Source organism: Myxocyprinus asiaticus, chromosome 21 (genome assembly GCF_019703515.2).
Source record: "Myxocyprinus asiaticus isolate MX2 ecotype Aquarium Trade chromosome 21, UBuf_Myxa_2, whole genome shotgun sequence".
Classification (NCBI taxonomy): Eukaryota; Metazoa; Chordata; class Actinopteri; order Cypriniformes; family Catostomidae; genus Myxocyprinus; species Myxocyprinus asiaticus.
The window spans coordinates 20,357,300-20,380,715 of record NC_059364.1 but is presented as its reverse complement, the minus strand read 5'-3'; the positions used below and the strand labels follow the sequence as shown (position 1 = coordinate 20,380,715).

The window sequence follows — 23,416 nt, the reverse complement described above, 5'->3', positions numbered from 1 at the left end:
GAAAGTGATGTAGATGAGAGAGAGTTGACCTGGTCAGACTCAGGACAGAGGCAAAGGTTACAGATAAAAGGAATAGAGGAAAAAGACTGAAGGAAAGAGGGAAGTTGGGTCTCATTGACTAATTATTGCATACACGAGATCTCATATCCCCAGAAAAGATTCTTGCACCAAAATTCCACCAGATTCACAAGAGGAGCGTTCTCGCAATAAATTTGTTCTTACCTTCATTCAAATATTGATAAATCTGGATTATTCTAAATGAAGGAGTAAGTGCCCGCAGTATGTAATTAGCTTAATACACATCCAAAACATGTCCATATAAGGGTTTTCTGAACAACATCTACTGTACATTTATTCATCACTCTCTGAAAACCTATCTCACCTGAGTACACAGCAAGATCACAAAGTAAAAGTGAAGTATGCCATTAAAAACCAGTCGAGTCACTGCTATCAACTGGTCAGCTGGGGGCAATAGCCTTGGACCTCGAGCTGCAAGACCAAAATCGAACTGCATTCCCACCATTGGGCCAATAGCCCCGCAGCGCTGCCCTAAAACCCACCCTTAATATGCTGCTCTGGAGCTAATGTTGCACCCCACCCATTTCACAAGCAAGAGGGATGCTCAAGCTGAGGTATCAGACTCTAGAGACTAGCTAGCCCTTGAAATTAACACTGATTTGTACTATGTCTGCATTTGTTTAAAATGTTCCCAAACCTGTAACTCTGTATGCTGGATACACAACTTGGCAACAATATACTTAATCACGTCTTCATTTCAGCAGATGCCATCGATCTTACGTTGCACATTTTCATCAGTTCAAATATTCAAAAGTGCTCTGAATTCTTATACTGACCAGTACTGACGATTCTTCATTGCTCTGTTGAGATAAGCTGGTAGCTAGATAAGATAAATTAGGAAATTAGTATCTTGGTGCTGACCCTCTTACCTGACTCTTTGACTTTGACCCCGCCTAAATCCCCAGTTGGCCTTCTTTGGCTCAAGGGTAATCAGCGGGTCAAAGGCCACTGGCCCAAGGAGGCACGATGAAGCCCGGAAGTGACAGTGGGAACGCAACTGGCCCTGGCACGCACTAGCACGGCCACATTTAGCCCGACAGTTGATACGCGGCTAATGAACTTCTATTATATAAGACTAGCCTACACCTGATTTTTTTTTTTACTGGCCTACACCATTTCTATTTACCTTAAAGGAAACTTTCAAAATGTGCATAAAAATGTATGCACTAGGTCTAGGAGGTGGATTTTCTAGAGTTTTGCATTAGTTAAAATGTACATTAAAGTGATGGAAACGGCTTATTCGCATGAACGATGACGTGTCATGACCATTTGTAAAGCACGTTGGCAATACACTCGTCGGATGGTATAGGTGTGCGAGAGCTTGACATGACTGGCTCAACGAAAGGCCCGACCATGGCACACAATTCTTCAAATGTAGCCCTGGTTAGTCGAAGGTGCTTCACCCACAGATCATCATTAAAGTGGGTCCTCACAATCCACCAGAACTGTTTTGAGCGCGGGCACTCCCAGGTATATGGAAGCTGTCGACGAATGGGAATAGTCATTTGAGCCCTCATTATGTGAGCTATTGCACTTATTCTGGGACTTCTCCTGGCAGCATTTAATAACAATGTACAATTGCTTTATTACAGCAAATACAACTCTCCCTGAAGCAAAGAGGTCATTCAGCTGCTCCATGACAAAAAGGCAGGCTTCCTCAAGATAATGCGCATTACAGTTCAAGAAAACATGCAATGTTTCACATTTTCTTTAGTCAAATTTTCAGAAATGCACATTAAAAAAAACATTTTGATGGAAACCCAGCTAATGATTAATCGGGACTTCTGCGTGAATATATTTGCACAGAGGTTTTATGCACCAAAACATGCATATGTTAAAGAATGAGACTCAGTGAGTTAAAGCAGGTGATGGTGGCGAGGGATGTGTTGGAAGAGAGAAAAATGGGACTGGAAGAAAGATTAATTTTCTTTTGTCCCAGTATGTAAGTATTGCTGTCAGCAGCATGGCTCCTCAGAGCCCAAGCTGAACAAGTAGGTCCATTATAGCCTGAGTTAGTGCACAACTATCCAGGCCGGTTCATTACCTGCTGATGGATCCCCCTCATAATCTGCTTTTATTGGGTTAGCATCAGCACTATGTTCTACTGCAGCACAGGCCCATATTCATTACAGAGCTATTAAACAATACCACGCAATACTCCTTCTCTTCCCCCAATCCCTTTAATACCAGTGCACTCATCTAGGGAAATAAGTCCAGAACAGCAGGCAGGAGGAGATGAAGAGAGGCGGTCAATAAGCAGAGACAGCAATCAGCCCAGTGTGTGATGGGACACCTTATCTCCATCTTAATGCAGCTGAAGGCATGAAGCTTCTAGACAGCCAACCTCTAATAGAGGTAACAGCATCAGTGTGAGGTCCAAAGGTCCCAAGCTTCCATAACCGAGGAGAAATAGGAGCGTACAGCTAAATGCTCCATAATGCTGTGCAAATGGCCAAGCAGACCAGGTCACTTGGGACCGAATAAGGCTTAGATGACTGCAGTGAGAGAAGGGGAACCAAGAGCTATGAGAATCAACCAATCACAGGCTGCGGACGGCTAAAGCTATAATTAGTTACGCTCTGATATCTTATTCGCACATTTACACTCACACCGACAGTTCTGTAGTGTAGAGACACCAGAAATCATGTTACATTTTCCATAGTAGAGCAGAGCCTGTGATGTATTCTTGCTGTTTTCTTTTTTATATTCCGTTCTTCAGATTTAAAATGGTCCATCGAGATTCTTCATTTTGCACATTATCTGTGGCTCGGAAACACTTTGATCAAAATAATGAAAAAAAAAACATCCCACTGAAAAGGGAAAAACATGTTTTGAAAACATCAAAACAAAACAAGGAAGTGCGGGCTGACGCTTAATATCCTGGGACATTTATTTTCCGAGGTTCTGCTTCGCTGCTGGCTTCACACACACAATCATTTAAATGGTGCAAATCAGCGGGGAGGGAGCATGACTTCACAGCACTGACTCGCGATAAGCCTTTCAATAAGACACATTTATTCCCCATCTACTGCCACAGCAGAACACAACAAACTTTTATTACTGCCACGCTGGAGACAAAAAGAAAAGAGAGGGAGGGTTCGTTAAACTCTCTCGAGCTTGTTTCAGTAATTGAAGCAAGGAAATGCTGCAATATTGCATCTCTTGCCGTCTCGACTGGAAGCAGGCAACTATTGATATTTCTCTTTTTTTCCCCAGCCCAGATGAGGCTGCCAATCAAAACCCTCCATTTAAGGCTCATAGTTCACATCACATTGATAAGAGTTTCAGCATAACTGTACAGGGCTTTTGCACTGGGGCAAGATGTGCCATGAACTAGTGAAACTGGTCAAAGCTAAGGTGTACCAAAGTTGGTCTATTATCATACACTACCGGTCAAAAGTTTTGAAACACTTGACTGAAATGTTTCTCATGATCTTAAAAATCTTTTGATCTGAAGGCGTATGCTTAAATGTTTGAAATTAGTTTTGTAGACAAAAATATAATTGTGCCAGCCACCATATCCATTTATTTCATTATAAAACTAAAATGTAATAATAAAAAATAAAAAAAAAATGACTTGGACCAAATAATAAAGCAGCCAATAAGTGCCCAACATAGATGGGAACTCCTTCAATACTTTTTAAAAATCATCCCAGGGTGATACCTCAAGAAGTTGGTTGAGAAAATGTCAAGAGTACATGTCTGCAAATTCTAGGCAAAGGGTGACTACTTTGAAGATGGTAAAAATATAACACAGTTTTGATTTTTTTGGGGGGGGATTTTGTTTAGTCACAACATAATTCCCATAGTTCCATTTATGTTATTCCATAGTTTTGATGACTTTACTATTATTCTAAAATGTGAAACACAGCAACATTAAAGAGTTAGTTCAGCCAAAAATGAAAATTCTGTCATAAGTTATTCACCCTCATGTCATTCCAAACACATTTTTGTGACCTTCAAGTTAGGCATGTGTTATTAAGACATGTCACGCAGTGTAAAACAAAATATGGAAGAAACCAAACCAAAAGCAAAAACGATAGTAAGAACTTTTTTTCCGCTGTTGTACCAGTTAATAAGCATAACTGAATACACATGCATGACTTTAACACAACCTATATGATATATTAAAGCATGGTATCTAGCAAAATAATAATAACTTTGCCTAACACACACCACAAAGAGTGAGTCATTAGCTGTACATTAATTGACTATAAAATCTATATAACAAATGAACAGGCCTATTATTGAAATAAAGCACTAAAACCAAAATAATAAAATCATTGCTTTCTGTTGTTTTTCATGAAGATAGCCCCTTCCAACGCCACAAGTCGGCAACTCTGGTATCATCTAGAATTCTGAGTTTCCCACTATATACAACTTTACTTGGTCATTCATGTGGAACACAAACTGAGATCTTTACCAGAATGTTCATGCTACCATACAAGTTTCTGTACAATTAAAGTGAATGGGGATGGATGCTGTCGAGAATCAAAAGGGTCTAAAATCAACATTAAAGTACAATATTAAAACATGGCACCTCAACACGCTCTGCAACATTTTTTGATGTCAGAAATATCTCTGGTCACTGGTTAGTAGTACAGACTCAATTCGATACCCGCGTGATGTCTGACTGACAAGACTGCTTTCAAATGCTCACACATGAATTTAGCACATTTGGGGAAGAAAAACAATGAAGGCTCAATTAATCCAATTCAAATTGTGATACACTATATTGCCAAAAGTATTCGCTCACCCATCCAAATAATTCAACTCAGGTGTTCCAATCACTTACACGGCCACAGGTGTATAAAATGAAGCACCTAGGCATGCAGACTGCTTCTACAAACATTTGTGAAAGAATGGGCTGCTCTCAGGAGCTCAGTGAATTCCAGCGTGGTACTGTGATAGGATGCCACCTGTGCAACAAGTCCAGTCGTGAAATTTCCTCGCTACTAAATATTCCACAGTCAACTGTCAGTGGTATTATAACAAAGTGGAAGCGATTGGTAATGACAGCAACTCAGCCACGAAGTGGTAGGCCACGTAAAATGACAGAGCGGGGTCAGCGGATGCTGAGGCGCATAGTGCGCAGAGGTCGCCAACTTTCTGCAGAGTCAATCGCTACAGACCTCCAAAGTTCATGTGGCCTTCAGATTAGCTCAAGAACAGTGCATAGAGAGCTTCATGGAATGGGTTTCCATGGCCGAGCAGCTGCATCCAAGCCATACATCACCAAGTGCAATGCAAAGCGTCGGATGCAGTGGTGTAAAGCACGCCGCCACTGGACTCTTGAGCAGTGGAGACGCGTTCTCTGGAGTGACAAATCACGCTTCTCCATCTGGCAATCTGATGGACGAGTCTGGGTTTGGTGGTTGCCAGGAGAACGGTACTTGTCTGACTGCATTGTGCCAACTGTGAAGTTTGGTGGAGGGTGGATTATGGTGTGGGGTTGTTTTTCAGGAGCTGGGCTTGGCCCCATAGTTCCAGTGAAAGGAACTCTGAATGCTTCAGCATACCAAGAGATTTTGGACAATTCCATGCTCCCAACTTTGTGGGAACAGTTTGGGGTTGGCCCCTTCCTGTTCCAACATGACTGCACACCAGTGCACAAAGCAAGGTCCATAAAGACATGGATGAGCGAGTTTGGTGTGGAAGAACTTGACTGGCCTGCACAGAGTCCTGACCTCAACCCGATAGAGCACCTTTGGGATGAATTAGAGCGAAAACTGCGAGCCAGGCCTTCTCGTCCAACATCAGTGTCTGACCTCACAAATGCGCTTCTGGAAGAATGGTCAAAAATTCCCATAAACACACTCCTAAACCTTGTGGAAAGCCTTCCCAGAAGAGTTGAAGCTGTTATAGCTGCAAAGGGTGGGCCAATGTCATATTAAACCCTATGGATTAAGAATGGGATGTCATTTAAGTTCATATGCGTCTAAAGGCAGATGAGCGAATACTTTTGGCAATATAGTGTAGGTCCAAGTGTGTCAATTAAACTGCAAAAGGTTGCGATTTAAATAAATATACCGTTTGCATTTGCTGCGCGCTTTCAAGTAAATATGTGAAGCCGCTCCCCATTAAGAGCAACTTAACATCTTAACACTGTGCGCATAAAAGCACAACATTCTGTTTCCAGAAGTAAAAATGCAAAATAAATAAATACATACAATTCATAGACATTCAACAATAACTTATAAACCTTTTAAAACAGACCTACTGTGACCTCCGAGGTTGTTCATCGATGGTATATGCCTTTGTTGATGCAATCAGTCTGCGTTATTTAAACTTAATTGTTTAAAAATAGTCTTTAATAGCGGAATTCCTGATGAACAACTACATTACCCATGGTCCAGTAAAGAAAGATCCACCAGTCAGAGAACCACAGCCAACAAAGCCCACCACACAAGTCCAGCAGTGACCGCCCACTACCATGACACACTGTGAATGACGCAATAGAATCCCTATTGTCTCCCTACACCCTTAAACAATATATATATTTGTGTACATCTAAATATTTTCCAGTAAACCTAAAATATATTGTTTCTATTCTTATAATCAACAACCTAAAATCAATAGTTTTATATATTTATTTTGTTTTTTATTAAATTACGTCATTCACAATGCTTCATGGGATTGTATTTCGTGTCCTTGTGACAGTAAGTACACTGTCAATTTTTTCAAATAATTTTTTTGCATCAAATCAAAGTTTGTAATGTTGTTATTCACCTCAGAGCTGGTTGGTCTGGTTCATGGCTTAGAACTCTTTTATGAAGGATTTTATGAAAAGCTATGGAAAAAAAAATGAATGGGAAAAATACTTCCGGAAATCAGACGGCTGAAAAATTAGGCAGGCAAATCACTATGGATCTGTGATTCCATACCGGGGGTACCTAAATTGGTTTCAAGGGGTATGTGAAAACAATTAGATTTTGCCATGCTGAACCTAACTAAATCACATGTATGGCTTAAAATAATATGGCTGCATCATATGGCTCAAAATAAAAATATTAAAATTAGGGATGGGTAAAAATATCGATTTTCCAATTAATCGCGATCTCCTGTGTAATGTGTTAAAAGATGAGATCTCTTTTAATTCCCTTTCTGTTCTTTACAGTTTGTTGATAAAAAATGTTTTTTTAAATTAACATTAATTCTAATCAAACAGCAGGGACACGCTAAAGAAACTGTGCATGTTCTCTCTCTCATTAATATGCGCTCACTGTCTGAAATGCCACCAGTAGTCTTAGAGACAGTACAGTTTTAGCTCTTGTTCTACATATCAACGTAAATACTTGTAAATAGTACAAATTATGCATGTAAACAATAAATATGTAATAAAAACAAATGTATGCAATATAATAAATTTTTTAAAATGTAAAATTTGACCAAAATTATGAAACACTAATGATAAAATGAATATTTCATAATGTTCCAAGTTAGGAGTTCCCCTGTATAAATAACAGTATTAGCTAAAAGACCATTTCTTCATATGTAAGCAAAATGGACATTAAACCTAAAATATCCCTGAAACATAATTAATTATTATCACTAATAATAATCAATAGTATTTGGTACACATCTTTGTGTTTTTGTCAATGAAGAGGTACTTCAGTCTTACTGATGGTGCTGCGGGTGTACCAAAGTCATAAAAGTTTGGGAAACACTGTAATGGATGACAAAAAAGAGCATTTATTCACTATGAAGCATGTAGTGCCTGCAGACTATCCCTGCATCCGAAATTGCGTACTATCAGAGTATGTACTGTATTTTATGAAGGACACACTTCTCAGGTTGACACTTGGAAGGAAACATGCAGTTGTTTTGATGTACTATCTACATTGATATTTCACTTTTTAAATAGGCTAAAAAAGTGTATTCAATAGCACATTATTTTTGCTATGGTATCGAAATTGGTAAAGAGAATCATGAAATGTTAGTGGTATTAGTACAGACTACTTTATGTTTGGTATCACGACAACCCTAGTATGTGTTCTAAATGCTTTCACTGCATGGAAGAGCAGCGTGAACACTCAAAATCTACTTTGGTGTTCCAATTCATTGGTAGAAAAAAATTACATGAAAAAGAAAAGGGCTTGGAATGACATGAGTGTGGGTAATTGACGCAAAAAAAATTTTTCTCAGAGTGACTTGACACAAGGTGACCCCCACAAAATAAACAGTGATTTTACATGGTCACATCCTCTTGCCAAAGCCAGAACTTGCTCTTTTAACCAGGATGCTGAAACAAGCTGTTCTTCACTGTAAAACCTTTTCAAGTATGATGACTTTATTCCTATTTATAAAAACAAATGTTAAGTGAGGTGTGGACTAACACAAACAAGGATCTTGCTCAGTAGCAAGAATAAAAACAAAGAGGTTTTAAACCTGTATTGAAAGAAGTGACATGGTCAGTAAACAATATGCAAAAAGGAGGATGTCAACAATTAAATTATAAATTACTTTACAGGGTTCAAACACTTTTTGACTAATAATTTTTCCATGACCTTTCCAGTGGTTTGTGATAATTGGATAATGATTTAAAAATAGAATTTTGATTCAGATTGGTTTGCTAATGACTTGTTCAGACCGATTTGTGAATCGGTTCGACAATACTGTACATTGAAAAGAACCAACTTAAAAGAAAGGTTAACTCACAAATTGGACATACTGTAACTATAGCTTGAGAGCAAGTTTTATTATTGACAAGCTCTACACAAGAGCATCACTGAGCCAATAAAATATTTTAGAGCAGAGCATACCTAGAAAAAAAAAAAAAGAAAAACATATATTCACCATATACAGTGGTGTGAAAAAGTGTTTGCCCCTTCCTGATTTCTTATTTTTTTTTGCATGTGTGTCACACTTAAATGTTTCAAATCATCAAACAAATTTAAATATTAGTCAAAGATAACACAAGTAAACACAAAATGCAGTTTTTAAATGAAGGTTGTTATTATTAAGGGAAAACAAAATCCAAACCTACATAGCCCAGTGTGAAAAAGTGATTGCCCCACCTGTTAAAACATAACTTAACTGTGATTTATCACACCTGAGTTCAATTTCTCTAGCCACACCCAGGCCTGATTACTGCCACACCTGTTCTCAATCAAGAAATCACTTAAATAGGACCTGCCTGACAAAGTGAAGTAGACCAAAAGATCTTCAAAAGCTAGACATCATGCTGAGATCCAAAGAAATTCAGGAACAAATGAGAAAGAAAGTAATTGAGATCTATCAGTCTGGAAAAGGTTATAAAGCCATTTCTAAAGCTTTGGGACTCCAGAGAACCACAGTGAGAGCCATTATCCACAAATGGCGAAAACATGGAACAGTGGTGAACCTTCCCAGGAGTGGCCGGCCGACCAAAATTACCCCAAGAGCGCAGCGACGACTCATCCAAGAGGTCACAAAAGACCCCACAACAACATCCAAAGAACTGCAGGGTTCACTTGCCTCAGTTAAGGTCAGTGTTCATGACTCCACCATAAGAAAGAGACTGGGCAAAAATGGCCTGCATGGCAGAGTTCCAAGATGAAAACCACTGCTGAGCAAAAAGAACATTAAGGCTTGTCTCATTTTTGCCAGAAAACATCTTGATGATCCCCAAGACTTCTGGGAAAATACTCTGTGGACTGACGAGACAAAAGTTGAACTTTTTGGAAGGTGTGTGTCCCATTACATCTGGCGTAAAAGTAACACCGCATTTCAGAAAAAGAACATCATACCAACAGTAAAATATGGTGGTGGTAGTGTGATGGTCTGGGGCTGTTTTGCTGCTTCAGGACCTGGAAGACTTGCTGTGATAAATGGAACCATGAATTCTGCTGTCTACCAAAAAATCCTGAAGGAGAATGTCCGGCCAACTGTTCATGACCTCAAGCTGAAGCGAACTTGGGTTCTGCAGCAGGACAATGATCCAAAACACACCAGCAAGTCCACCTCTGAATGGCTGAAGAAAAACAAAATGAAGACTTTGGAGTGGCCTAGTCAAAGTCCTGACCTGAATCCTATTGAGATGCTGTGGCATGACCTTAAAAAGGCAGTTCATGCTCGAAAACCCTCCAATGTGGCTGAATTACAACAATTCTGCAAAGATGAGTGGGCTAAAATTCCTCCACAGCGCTGTAAAAGACTCATTGCAAGTTATTGCAAATGCTTGATTGCAGTTGTTGCTGCTAAGGGTGGCCCAACCAGTTATTAGGTTTAGGGGGCAATCACTTTTTCACACAGGGCCATGTAGGTTTGGATTTTGTTTTCCCTTAATAATAACAACCTTCATTTAAAAACTGCATTTTGTGTTTACTTGTGTTATCTTTGACTAATATTTAAACTTGTTTGATGATCTGAAACATTTAAGTGTGACAAACATGCAAAAAAATAAGAAATCAGGAAGGGGGCAAACACTTTTTCACACCACTGTACATTTCCTTGACTTTTCAGGCCTGGAAAGCACTATTTTAAAATTCCCTGATATTTCCATGAACATAGGAACCCTGTTTAAAAGATTAATATACTTGAAAAAGAAGAGAGAGAAAAAAAAAAAGCTGTTATCAATAAATCATGATCTGCTCTTACATGCATCTCAAAAGTGACACATTCCAGTTCTTCACTTCACTTTGTTCTCTCTCACCTTTTCATTCTACTTTTTTCTTCCCACTGTCTCTCTTTTATCCAGACACCCTCCTCACACATGGCAAAAAGCCTTAAACTGATAACGAGTTGTTTTTAATAATTTATTTGCATATAAAAGACGCTGAGAGAGTGGGTGGATGAGGGCGACCTGGAATAACGGTTTTACTTCAGGCAGCGCCTCAGAGCTACTATGTAGCACACGACACACCACTATTTTGAAATTTAGCATTGCTTTTTTAATTCATTTTTAGAAATAGTTCACAATATTTTGTCATCATTTACTCACTCTCACTGCTGTGGTGTGTACCTCACACAATGTGACTTAAGACTTCAGAAGACCAGTCCTACGGACTACTTTTATGATACTTCATGGTGCATTTTTGTATTTTTTGGAGCTTGACATTTAAAACCATTATCCACTTTTGTTGTATGGAAAAGAGCTGCTCAGACATTTTGCCTAAGATCTCCCTTAAAGGAATAGTTCACCCAAAAATGTACATTTTCTTATCATTTACTCACCCTCATGCCATGCAAGATGTGTATGACAGAAAATACAAACAAATTCAGCTCTGTTGGTCCTCACAATGCAAGTGAACAGTACCAAAACTTTGAAGCTCCACAAGCTCATAAAGGCAGCATAAAAGTAATCATTAGAGTCCAGTGGTTAAATCCATATCTTCAGAACCGATATGATAGGTGTGGATAACAAACAGATCAATATTTAAGTCCTTTTTTTACTATCAATCTCGACTTTCACATTCTTAATAGTTTTTTTCTCGATTCACATTCTTCGTGCATATCGCCACCTCCTGGGCAGGGAGAAAAATGTATAGTAAAAAAAGACTTACATTTTGATTGGTTTCTCTCCCACACTTATCATATCGTTCTGAAGATACTGACCTGTTTCAGTGACGTCACGTTTTCCCCGCAGCAGCCATATTTGTGACCATCAGCGGGAGGAAACTATGGCAGTGAATGGCAAAACAACCGTAAACCGATATCAAGAAAAATATGAAAAAATGCTTTTGATCCATGCAAAGTCCCAGGAAAGGTGTATACAGGTCTGAGGTCAGCACAATATTGGCAAATTTTAATTTCGCTGACATTTAAATATATTTTTATCCACAATTTATCTCCATACGCCGGTGAGTCTGATGTGTGACTGGTGAGTGCACACACCTACTGGTACATCACTGCAACATCTCTCATTCAGAAGTTACAAATTTTTGTGTTGTTTTCTGCTCTGATTTGGTCAAAATATTACAAAATATCTGTGATGATCCCATTTGTATAAATGTAAGAACTGCTTTTAAGTGAAGAATACACAGAAAGCAACCGAGACATATGTGTTTTACAGTGTGGTCTGGTGGTGTGAATGAAGTCTGTGCTTCATTATCTTGCTGTGTTTATTGACTGACATTAGTATATACACATTAAAAATATACTATATATTCACATTATAGTGCTTTTTTATTTATTACAATGTGTTACAATTATGACATACCTTTATACTGTCTGGGTGTTATGAATAGTGTCGTCCTATGTGCATTTCCAGTTTAACCTGTTCTGACTCTATTATATTTAAATATAGAAAGCATGTGTATAGATAACTGACATGTCTGAATAAATGAGCAAAGACAGTGCTCTCCACCTTCATCTCTGCTTGACTTTGGCGAAATTAAGCTGTGTCACTTAAAAGATTATTGAAAGAAAAATTACATTTTGGCTCTGGTAATTAAACAGCAGTATCACCTTTTCAAAATGTATAAATAGAAACAATTTTCGCCAGCTTCTGCCGCACCCCACATCACAGCACAATGAAGGCATATGGAATTCTGGTCACAAACATGGTGGCGTGGTCACACAGTGATGTCACATGAAACAGGTCAATAGATTTAACTTATGGAGTCTTATGGATTAACTTTATGCTGACTTAATGTGCTTTTTGGAGGTTAAAATTTTTTGGTACCCATTCACTTGCAATGTAAGGATCTTCATAGCTGAAATATTCTTCTACAAATCTTTGTGTTCAGCAGTAGAAAGTAATTCATACGTATCTGGGATGGCATGAGGGTGAGTAAATGATAACAGATTTTTCATTTTTGGGTGAACTATCCCTTTAAGAAAGAAAATACTGGGTTGGAATAGCATTGCAAAATTTTTATTTTTGGGTGAACTATCCCTTATACTGCTTTTCTTTGCTTCTGTTTACTTTGAGACTCCTCAGTTGGTGTTGACCATCAAAACAGGGACCTCCACTTAGGGGGCATCTGATTGGTTGTTTGTGCTTGCAGGCACAGGCTTTAATTGGCCTGGCTCAGACGGCTCTGTCAGCAAGGCAGAGCTCTTCTTGGGTAGGCTTAAGTGTAGGAAGAAATGTAATTGGACAAGGCAGTCTTGCACTTTGACAGGGCAGTCTTTTGACTTTGATTGAAAACCTTTTGCAGTACAGCCATGTTTAACTCTCTCTTTATCCAAAACAATCAGAGAAGGCCAAAAGGATGCTGGTTGTTTAGATTGCTGCTTGGGTTACTCAAGCATTATCTTGAGGCTACAACCAGCAGAGCACACTGAGGTTTGCCAGTTGCTGGGTCTTGTTCACTAATAACTGCATGGATTTTGCATACTTGTACGCACAGGAAAAGTTCTCATGAAATATTTTCCTCCAGATTCACTAAGGGGCCGTATGCAGATGAATTTGTCCTTACCTTCGTTCTTAAGTTAATGAACCTGGATTGTTCTTAATGGAGAGCATGCCCGATATACTGTGTATAATTAAGTTAATTTCGTGTTTATTCCATATTTATATGGACACTGGGACTGTGATTTTTGTGTATGTGTGTTTTCAGTAGGTCATACATTTTTCCGTAAATTTAGAATCAATTTTATTACAAACTTTTTGATGAATCATGATTTCTGCATGAAAACAGTACGTGCATATGCAGTTAATAAATGAGATCCACTTTCTTAGTGACTTTCTGCTAAAGTGTGAGTGGTATAATTGGCTGCTGGACCTCTTCAAACACATCATTTGTTTTTTAATTATTCAGAGCACAAAGGACAGCTGCAACCCACCAAGCTGTGTAATGTGAATTTGAAGCCTCACTAGTCAGCACAACTGGCCACCAAACAGCCCTTCCAACTTTGGTCATGGACCTGGAAAATAGTAAGTGTGCTGTAAGTGTGGATGAGTGCATGTTGATACTCACAATGGCTCCGTTGACAGCATTTTTATCGTAGTACTTCTTCCTCTCGTACTTGTCCCTGATGAAAAATTCCACGGCTCTGAAAATTTGCTCAGGAAAACTGAAAAAAATTGGTGCCTTTTAACATTACTCATACAAATTATCTTAAAGCTGAAGTGTGTAAATTCTGCGGCACTAGCGTTCATCAATCAATCATGTCTGCCTTCAACAAGGCTTCCCCAAACACTCCCCCATTTGCAGAACAAACAGATAGTGCCACCTTAAACTCACACCACAGGTTGAGCTAATGTTGCAGTGTCAGGCTGGTCAATATGCTTATAACATGTACATAAAATGCAATGTTTTGATAGTGCTACAGTGTTCACAATTCTCTGCAAAATCAACATACAAATGGCTTATTTACAGTTGTCTCTGCATATTAAGCTGGATAAGAAAAGTATTTTAATGTCAAAAAAATTACACACTTCAGCTTTGAACATCACAGCATTTAAATAAGCCTGGCTCACATTTAATCTTTAATCTGAGAGAGGGTAAAATATAGAAAAGCGTATCTAACCTGCTGATGCCAACACATCTGTCCTGAAACTACGCGCTCTCTCAAACAAAACAATTTCAAAAGCCAAGCAGTCTGCTAAACTTTAAAACATTATGTTTTAAAGATGATCCAGGGCCCAGTTTGTAACCATGAATTTTTTTTGGATGGCAAATCTCACATTGGCTTGGGCACTTTAATTGGCATCTTGCACTGCTAGAATAACCCCAGCAGCAAAAGGGCTGGTCAGCTCACTAACTGTCTGTTCCTCTTCCTCATCATTAAAAGACCATACCTCACCTGGCCCAGAAAGACAGAGAGACAACAGAATATAACTCAGAATTGTATGTCTATGCAAAAGAGGGAAAAACATTAAATAATCACCATCATCGTAAGATGCATCGTAAGATTTTACATCCATTGAGTCCCATATAAATTAATGATTATACATGTATTATAGAAATAATGAACTACATACAGTTAAACCAATAATTAGGAACAGTCTTATTTAAAAAAATAAATAAAACGGCATTCTGTGCACATGATAATGCATGTGAACCCTGTTAACGAGGTGAATTTATATAGCAACAACCAAGTTCCATGTCATGAATCCTTGATCATATTACAATCATACATAAGATGAAATATGGATCAGGGTGAAGAAGTAGGTGGCAGAAAGAGAAAGCATCCAAGAGAGCGAGAAAGAGTATAAAGAATGGAAGAGTTCTGAGTCAGTGTCGAAACCCCTGTACAACAGACATCCACTTGAGCATTAGAAAGAGAGCAGAAAGGGATTGTGGGAGGCAGGGGTTTGTAGTGACATGGTGATAATTGGGGGAACACAACACAAATCTGCCCGAGTCAGTAAACTGTGTGAAAGTTATCCAGTTAAAAAGAAAAACAACTGAACAATGCGAGAGAAAGAAAAAGGAAGAGCAAATCATGTGAGCAAATCGATTTTAAGAAGAAAGAGTACGTAGCAACAAATTTCCTCTTTTCTCACCGATCTGACATTCACATTAACCTACAGTAACCAACTGCACCATTACAGAGATCATGAGAGAGAATAGAGGCGGTAAGTGGGAAGAAAAGGTGACAGACAGAAAGAGAGTGAGTGAGTGAGTGAGTGAGTGAGAGAGAGAGAGAGAGAGAGAGAGAGAGAGAGAGACCCCGACACTAAAGCACAAAAGATCCATATTTCCATCTGAAGAAAGCACACCTGTAATAAAGCAAATTCTATCAAAGCGGGTTTGGGGAGGAAGCTCAGCTCCGCTGTCCGGATTAATCTATTTTGACGGTTAAGAATATTGTAACTCATCGGTCAGCATACAAATGAAGCCACTTCCATAGCCACACCAAATGTAGGAGTGCTGATAACGGGCCACGGATGCCAGAGAAATTCAATTAGGGTTTCTGAAAAAGCCAATGAGGAGAATATGGAATTTCCCCCTACCACCACACACACCCAATTAGACTGATGGTGTGAAATAGGATGGAAGAGGATACCAAAAGGCAAGAGGAATGCGGTACAGGGAGGAGGGGAAGAGAACAGAGCAGGTGTAGCTTGGGTTTCTGTCAGGCCTCAGTGGTGAGGTAGTTCCTGTTCAGTTCTGTGAGAATGATGAAAACAGCAGTGTTGCCTCTTGATCTCATATCTAGATCCAGATATGTGAAGTCACACAAGCCTCCGGCTGCCAGACTTGCAAACTCACATTCAATAAAGTCTCCAGGATTTCCCAACTGGAGATGCAACTTGCAGGGTGTTTGTGGGATTGTGACAGAAACGATAATGCCAAATGAAATTGAATTTAAAAAGTATAATTTTTTAAATAAAATGGGTACAACCAAAATGTAAAACTTTATTCTGATATTACCCTTACATTACATTATAGTATCATAGTAAATGACCAAAAAATCCATGGTAGTATAAAATGCAAAACACAATGACAGTGCCATGGTACTTTTTGGTACATTTTTTTTAATGTAAATACAAATGGAAGTCATCACATTTATTATTACTCATAATATTTATTAAAAGGTTAGAATATTACTCACATTACTTAAAAACTTATTTTTTTATACACTAGGGATGGGCATTTTCGAGCAATTTTGTAGTCAAGTACTCTAACCCACAAAAAACGAGTACTCGATCACAAAAACAAGTACACAAGTAATCAATCAAAGTATGACAGTACGTGAAATGTATATTTTGTTTTATTCACAAATGATACCAAGAACGGTTTGGGGGGGAAAAAACGAAATGAACAATATGCATTAATAATAATAATAATAATAATAAAAAAAGATTTAAAAATAAAAGTAAAAAACATTTGCACTCACCTGGATCTTATTAGAAACCAATACTGACGACATTAGGGTAATGCACATATATTTACTCTGAGTCTACATAAAAAGGCTATCACATTTTTATAATTTCACGTTATTATTCAGAAAAACAAGTGGTGAAAGTTGGCTTTTTATAAAAATGCGCTCTGCCCGTGTTCAGATATTTAACGCAAGTCTAAAAAGCTTCAGAGTTTCTTGTACAGATCCTTGTTCATTGGTATGCATGAGTCCAACAAGAACCGAATAACAATAGAGCAAAATTCAATAAGAATCAAAATATTACAAGTATTGCCACACGTGTCTTTGCTTGAAAGCACACAAAGACTCCATCATGTCTCCTCTCATCCAACACCTCGATGACACATATCCACATCGGCTCCCAGTGGACTCAATTGTAACTAGGGCTGGGTATCGCCTGGCACCTCACGATATGATACGTACTGTAATACACGTTACGATTCGATATATTGCAATACATCACGATATTATAATTTGATTCAATTGCAAATCAATTCCAAATCATTTGAGTATATTTCAGCTATATACTGATGTCTGATGAAGAGCATGCGGCTCGATAAATCATGATTTGTCCTCTTAGTGAGCTCGTAAAATTTCTTTGGAAGTAACAGTGTGACAACTTTGTTGTGTGTTTACCTTATATGAACACACAAAAAATGTAATATAAATATCGATACATGGATCTAAATTATCGATACAATATCATTCGAAAAATTATTGCAATATATTGATATTTGATTGTATCGACACTGCCCTAATTGTAACTGCGAGATTTGTTAAGAGATTCAGAGGAAAATACAGTATGATTCAGTGTTGCCCACGCCAGGCAAATGCTCAAAGGAAAATTTTAGATATTCGAGAAGTGTTTTTAGTCAACTAGCGTGTGCAGAAGGATTACATGATTAGTCGATTACTCGTGCACATCCCTAACACACAAAACTTCTCTCTATTGCTTACAAGAGTAATTAACTAGTGCTGGCAGCAGGTTCCACCAGTTTGTTTAAATTTGGCAGCAGAAAGAAAACCAAAGGACGGTGACAGCACAAACTCATAAATAAACAGTTTTCTCTCCATTACAACTTTGGAGCCAGGAACAGGGTTTTTAATCTCAAAATGCAAACTTTACGACCCAGAATGCATCTGTACAATCTACAGAACAGTCACAAATCAACCTCAGAGTTGTAAGTTAATGCAGACTTACATCAGACCTGTGGGTTAGTGCACACCCTCATACACTATATAGCCAAAAACAAATGTGGCCACCAAATGTGCTAGATGAACATTTAATTTCATTGACATTATTCCTCCTTTGCTGCATTAACAGCTTCCACTCTTCTGGGCTTTCCACTATATTGTGTGTAGTAACATGACAGCAGGGATGCATGCTCCCATTTAGACACAAGAGCATCAGTGAGGTCAGGCACTGATGTTGATGCGGTGGCGTCTGGCTCACAGTTACCATTCCAATTCACCCCAATGATGATCAGTGGTGTTCAGGTCTGGGCTTTGTGTAGGACAATTAATTCAACAACAGATGCAGTAAACCATTTCTATAATGGCCATGCTTTGTGCACATGGGCATTGTCATGCTGTAATTGAAAAGGGCCCTCCCCAAACTATTACCAGAAAGTTGGATGCACTCAATGCCCTAGAATGCCATTGTACTGAATAGAGTATCATTTTGATTTGTCTTCAGTTAAATAAATGGAGTAGCCAAACTCATTAATTAGAAGGGGATGTCCATATACTTTTGGTCATATAGTGTATTTAGGCTGCTCGGTCAATAAACAGGTGCCAAAATGAACATTAATAACATAGACACAAACACAGACACAAGGATACTGGTCAGTTTGTGGCCGTCTGAAATTTTCTGGGAGATGAGCTTCATACAGTTGTCTTGCCTTGGTGTTGCCCATATTCTGCACACTCTAAACAGAGGGAAAAAAAGAACGAGAAAAAGGTCAATAACAAAACAAGATCACAAAATATATAGCAAAATTTAGCGGCCCATAGCAATGAGCGGGGTGGAAGCTGAACAGAAACAGCAAAAATTCAAATGCACAAATGTAACCGAACTGACATTAAGCTTTAAAGAATCTAGAAGGAAAGTAATAATGCAGGATGAGGGAACTCTACAGCATAATATGTACAGAAATGTGAACCATATATACCTGTAGTACAGGACTTCATTAAATAAATAAATAAGCACCTTAGTAACCCCAACAGTATTTGCAAAGAAAATAATATATACTATTCAGGTAAGTGTCATATTTTTCATGGAGATCTCACTTAAGGAAAATTAATTACACGTAGGCTATATGCAATAATTAACTTGCTCACCAGCCTCATTTATTCCATTAATGGCACGTACATTACTTACATTATTAATGCCCTTGGGGAGCAATTCAAAATACATAAAAAGCATTGTTTAAAAGAGTACTTTTCATGCTGAGATAAGAATAAAGATTTATGCATTATGCTGCCTGGACCCTTTAACAGAGTTGCACAGATCTTTCTCTCAGTGAAAGAACATCTTAATTTGCCCTTTGAGAGTAGAATTTGATTTGCTGCTGTGTGCACAATCGCCAGGGCAACAGGAGTGTCAGCGCCATGATCTAAATCATGATTACTGCCACCCAATAATGTACATCCCTTAAGATTCCAAACTACCAAAGCTTCTGGTAAAAACTAAGGCTGTCAAATGAAAATTTTAATATTCGTCGAATTTAAGATAAAAGTTTACATTTGAATTAGAGATAGACCGATATATCGGTATTACCGATTAATCGTGCCAATAGTAGCTTTTTGGAACTATCGGTTATTGGCAAAAATCTATGCCAATAGTTTTTTTTAATTCCTCCATGTTCATGCTGAAAATTACATTTTTAATTCGAAGCAATGGCATGCAAAGAAAAATTAGACTATATAGAAACGTCCCTCATCAGAACATACACTGTGTCTCCATTGTGAATAATAATAATATACTGTATAGGCTATAAAAAGCTTAATTTGGTAAATATTAAATAAAGCGCATTGTAACGGAGCCAAGTCAATGTAATTTCGAAATAAGAGTCCTTGGTGTGTTTCAGGCTTGTTTAGTGTTAAAAGTCCCACGTTACGCATCCAATCTTCCTTTTTCCTGATTATTATTGCGATTTTGGTTGAAAAGTAAACTACATCTGGGATTTTATTAATTTTGGACATCGGTATCAGCAAAATCCACTATCAGTCGACCTCTAATTTGAATACTAAAATGAGCATTCCAATTTTGGATGTGTGCCATGAACTGAAAATGACTTAGATTGTTGTTAAAAGCCAGGTATGCTTTTTGCAATAAACAAATCGCTAAAACACTGTGCTGATTGGTTTACATCAAGGCGCTCTAAAATACTTTACTGCACTTTTCTTTATTGATTTGTTGTGCCCTCTTTTGGACGTAGGAGACAATGTTGATTTAAAAATTAGATGTCTCTTAGATTTCCCCCCTTCCTGAAATAATATCTTTAAAATGTGAATATAATTAGAATTTTGGTAATATTTCAGTGAACAATTCTGATATTTTTTCTTAGCCCTGTTGACAGCCCCTTGTAAAATCACATAATCTTTCACATGAAACAGGCTTTTACATGAAAAGCTGCTAAGGTTAGTATTTGATTCCAATGAAAGCAATTCAGTGATTTGACGAAGCAGAAAACTAAAAAAAATGTTCTTTGAAACATCTTCACCTTTGATTACACGGAAAGCTCAGCCCTCTTTGCCAGTGTAAGGCCCGATTCTTAATTAACTGTGTAATCCAGTATACAATTGCTTAGAAATCAAAGCTGTGTTCAAACATATCCAAATGACACGTATTTGCATTATCGGTTCAAAGTCACGTTCATCAAGTCTGTCAGAGACAAATTAATGTGAGGATGATGGATCAGATTGAAGGAAGAGTAGATGCAGAAAAACAGACAAGTAATTACCCATCAAGAATTAATTACCCATCCAGACGCCAATTAATATGCAAAGAGGAGATGCAAGACTCCCTTTCTGTTGCTTAAACTCTCATGGAGGAAAGAATCTTTGGAGCCACACAAACAGCCACACAAATATAGTTACACATTCACCCCTGTAAGAAGAATGAAGGTTATTTGGACTACATTAAGCTGATGATAAGGAGACACCACTAAAAAAACCAATGAAATGACTGAATAAGTAATTTTCTTTCTTGTGTTGATGGATTTCCTAATGAAACAGAAAGTTTGGGCAGGTCCCTTTTTGGTTAAAGGGGCAGTTCAGATCAAGAGAGTTGCTGCGCTAAAAAACACATATAACAGAATGTGAGTGTCTTGAGACGTGCTTTTAAAAGTTGCCGCAACACATTGCGGAAAAAAACAGCTGGATACTATACGCAGTGGTCAAAATTACCATTTAGCGCAGGTTTGCATAGCAAAAACAATGGAAAAAGAGCGCAGACGGACACAAAAACACGTTCAGTGTGAATGGCCTTTTACACACACAAACAAACACACCTGTATCTGCTCGGGGGTCCACTGGTCCAGGTTGACTGATTTGACACGTGATATATGCACTCCCAGGTTCCGGTGGATTCCAGCACAGCGGATACAAATAAACACCCCGAGATTCCAAGAGGCCCATCGAGGTCCTGCAGAGAAAGAAAAAACAGGTTGATTTTAAGACCTTCAGTAAACCACTTCCCATTATCTGAAACAGATAAAACCATCATAACAGGCAGTGAAGAAACAAAGGTTTAAAATAAATCTTCTGAGTCATGAAGTTGCTTCAAGCTGCCTTGTAAATATGCCTCTCTGAGGCATCGAATAAACTGCATTCTGATATGATAGCAAAAAACAATATCTAAACGATCCAATTTTGCTGTCGTAACAATTCGATCAAGAACGAGATCTAAGTATAGATGAGAGCAGCAGGTAGCCCACCTGCTTACTGAATCAACACAGTCAATAGCCTCAGGTATCTGAATAATATCTACCTCAGTGAATTCTGATCTCATCAGCCACCGAAAAAAGTGCATTTTGCTAGAAAACAGCCTGTCATTGATTAAATTATACACGTATGTGTAATACTCAGCTCTCAGCGTTAACTGTAATAGCACAGGGGCGGACAGTGAAGTCTCGACTGACTGTAGATGCTAAGAAAGGAAGAGTGCTCAAAGCTCAGCTCTCAGCTCTGTTCAAAGCTTAGTAAGAGAGACTAAAAGTCTCGAGTCAATAGCATGCGGGTGAGGAGGTGTGTGTGTGTGTGTGTGCATGCAAGTGGAAACGGAAGGATTGGGGGGTGCACTGGAGTGGGCCCGACAGTTCTCGGCTGCTTGGTTGGTACTGGTGAGAGCACTGCTCCTGACGGGCTATAAATCACAGGGTTTCCCAGGAAATGGATTTTAGTGGTTTACTCGACTTCTTTGGCTTTATCTACACCTGTCAGCCATCTTAGGACATGTCCAATTCTCTTCCTCTGTCTCACGCTCTCACGCAGCATGTAGCCATATACATGGTAGCGGGAAGGGAGGATCTGTATTCTGCCCCCAGGATGCTTGGCATGGGTTTGCATGCCCATCAGGCAACAATACTAAACCATAGACCCTGGCAGTACCACCCACATAGCTCTTCAATACCTTGCACACACATGCACACACACACACAGTAGATCCATTAGCATAACAAACAATACCACATGGTTTCTTCATTTTCAAGCATGTTCATAATTCATCCTGCATGATACTCAAGATATTAATGGCTATCTCGCTTCTGTTCGCTGTTCAGCCGACAAAACAGGCTGGAGGTGAGTGAACAGGCTGATAATATTCCCTCAACGTGCAGAAAACCTCGAGCACAAACTGCGGTAATGAGAGAAAGCTGGTTTCGGAGGCTCTTATCTCTCACCCACTCAAACTTAAATTCAGCTAGCTGCACAGTCTGCTGCCCTCCCAAATTTATTAGCCCCTTACAAGGCTGCAAGATTGTGTCTCACACCACTGAACCAGAAGCTGCATAACTCAACCTCAATTAAAGAGGGTTAATTTGTCATTAAGTGGAGCCCGGTGCAGTGCCCCTGTGGAAGGGAAGTGCTGGGGCAACTGTCCACCCTCCCTGCTGGACTGGAATTCTGCAGTGGTGACTGGATATTCTCCTCTAGGACTTTCCCAGATGAATGGAGTAGATCTTCCATAGCTCCATTTACACCTGGCATTCACGCCATCTTCGGTCTAAACAGGATCCAATGCATCTTGGAAACGCACTGTGATTCAATCACTGAAACCACATTTGGGGTTTGTGGTCTGGGATGCAGAATGGCCACAGCACATTTGTTGTGTAAACGCTAATGCGTCCTGATGTTTCAAAAGACTACCTACTAATGTAACGCATAATAATTTTGCTAGAATATGGGTAGAACATTTTTTATTCTTTCATAATCTATTCACCCTTATGCATTTCAAACCCGTATGGTTTTATTTAACGCTAAAAAATCAATTCAAGTTCTCGTGAGAACAAGCGAGCCACTGTGAACAAGCTTCTCTCGTGCACTCAGGAATAGGGATGTGCTAGGGTGGTCAACTATTCGACTAGTTGTCCAACAACTG

At 38.8% G+C, this 23,416-nt stretch overlaps 1 protein-coding gene across 5 annotated transcripts in view; it reads right to left on the bottom strand.

The window, feature by feature from the left end:
- Positions 1–23,416, bottom strand: part of LOC127411778 (stromal membrane-associated protein 1-like) — a 167,175-nt gene that overhangs the window by 107,305 nt on the left and 36,454 nt on the right. For all 5 annotated transcript variants that reach the window (XM_051647531.1, XM_051647532.1, XM_051647534.1 and 2 more), the window contains exons 2-4: positions 21,330–21,463; positions 18,658–18,743; positions 13,923–13,998 (exon numbers count right to left, since the gene is read on the bottom strand). In XM_051647531.1, the coding sequence (XP_051503491.1) occupies positions 13,923–13,998; positions 18,658–18,743; positions 21,330–21,463 (296 nt within the window). The remainder of the gene's footprint in view (positions 1–13,922; positions 13,999–18,657; positions 18,744–21,329; positions 21,464–23,416) is intronic.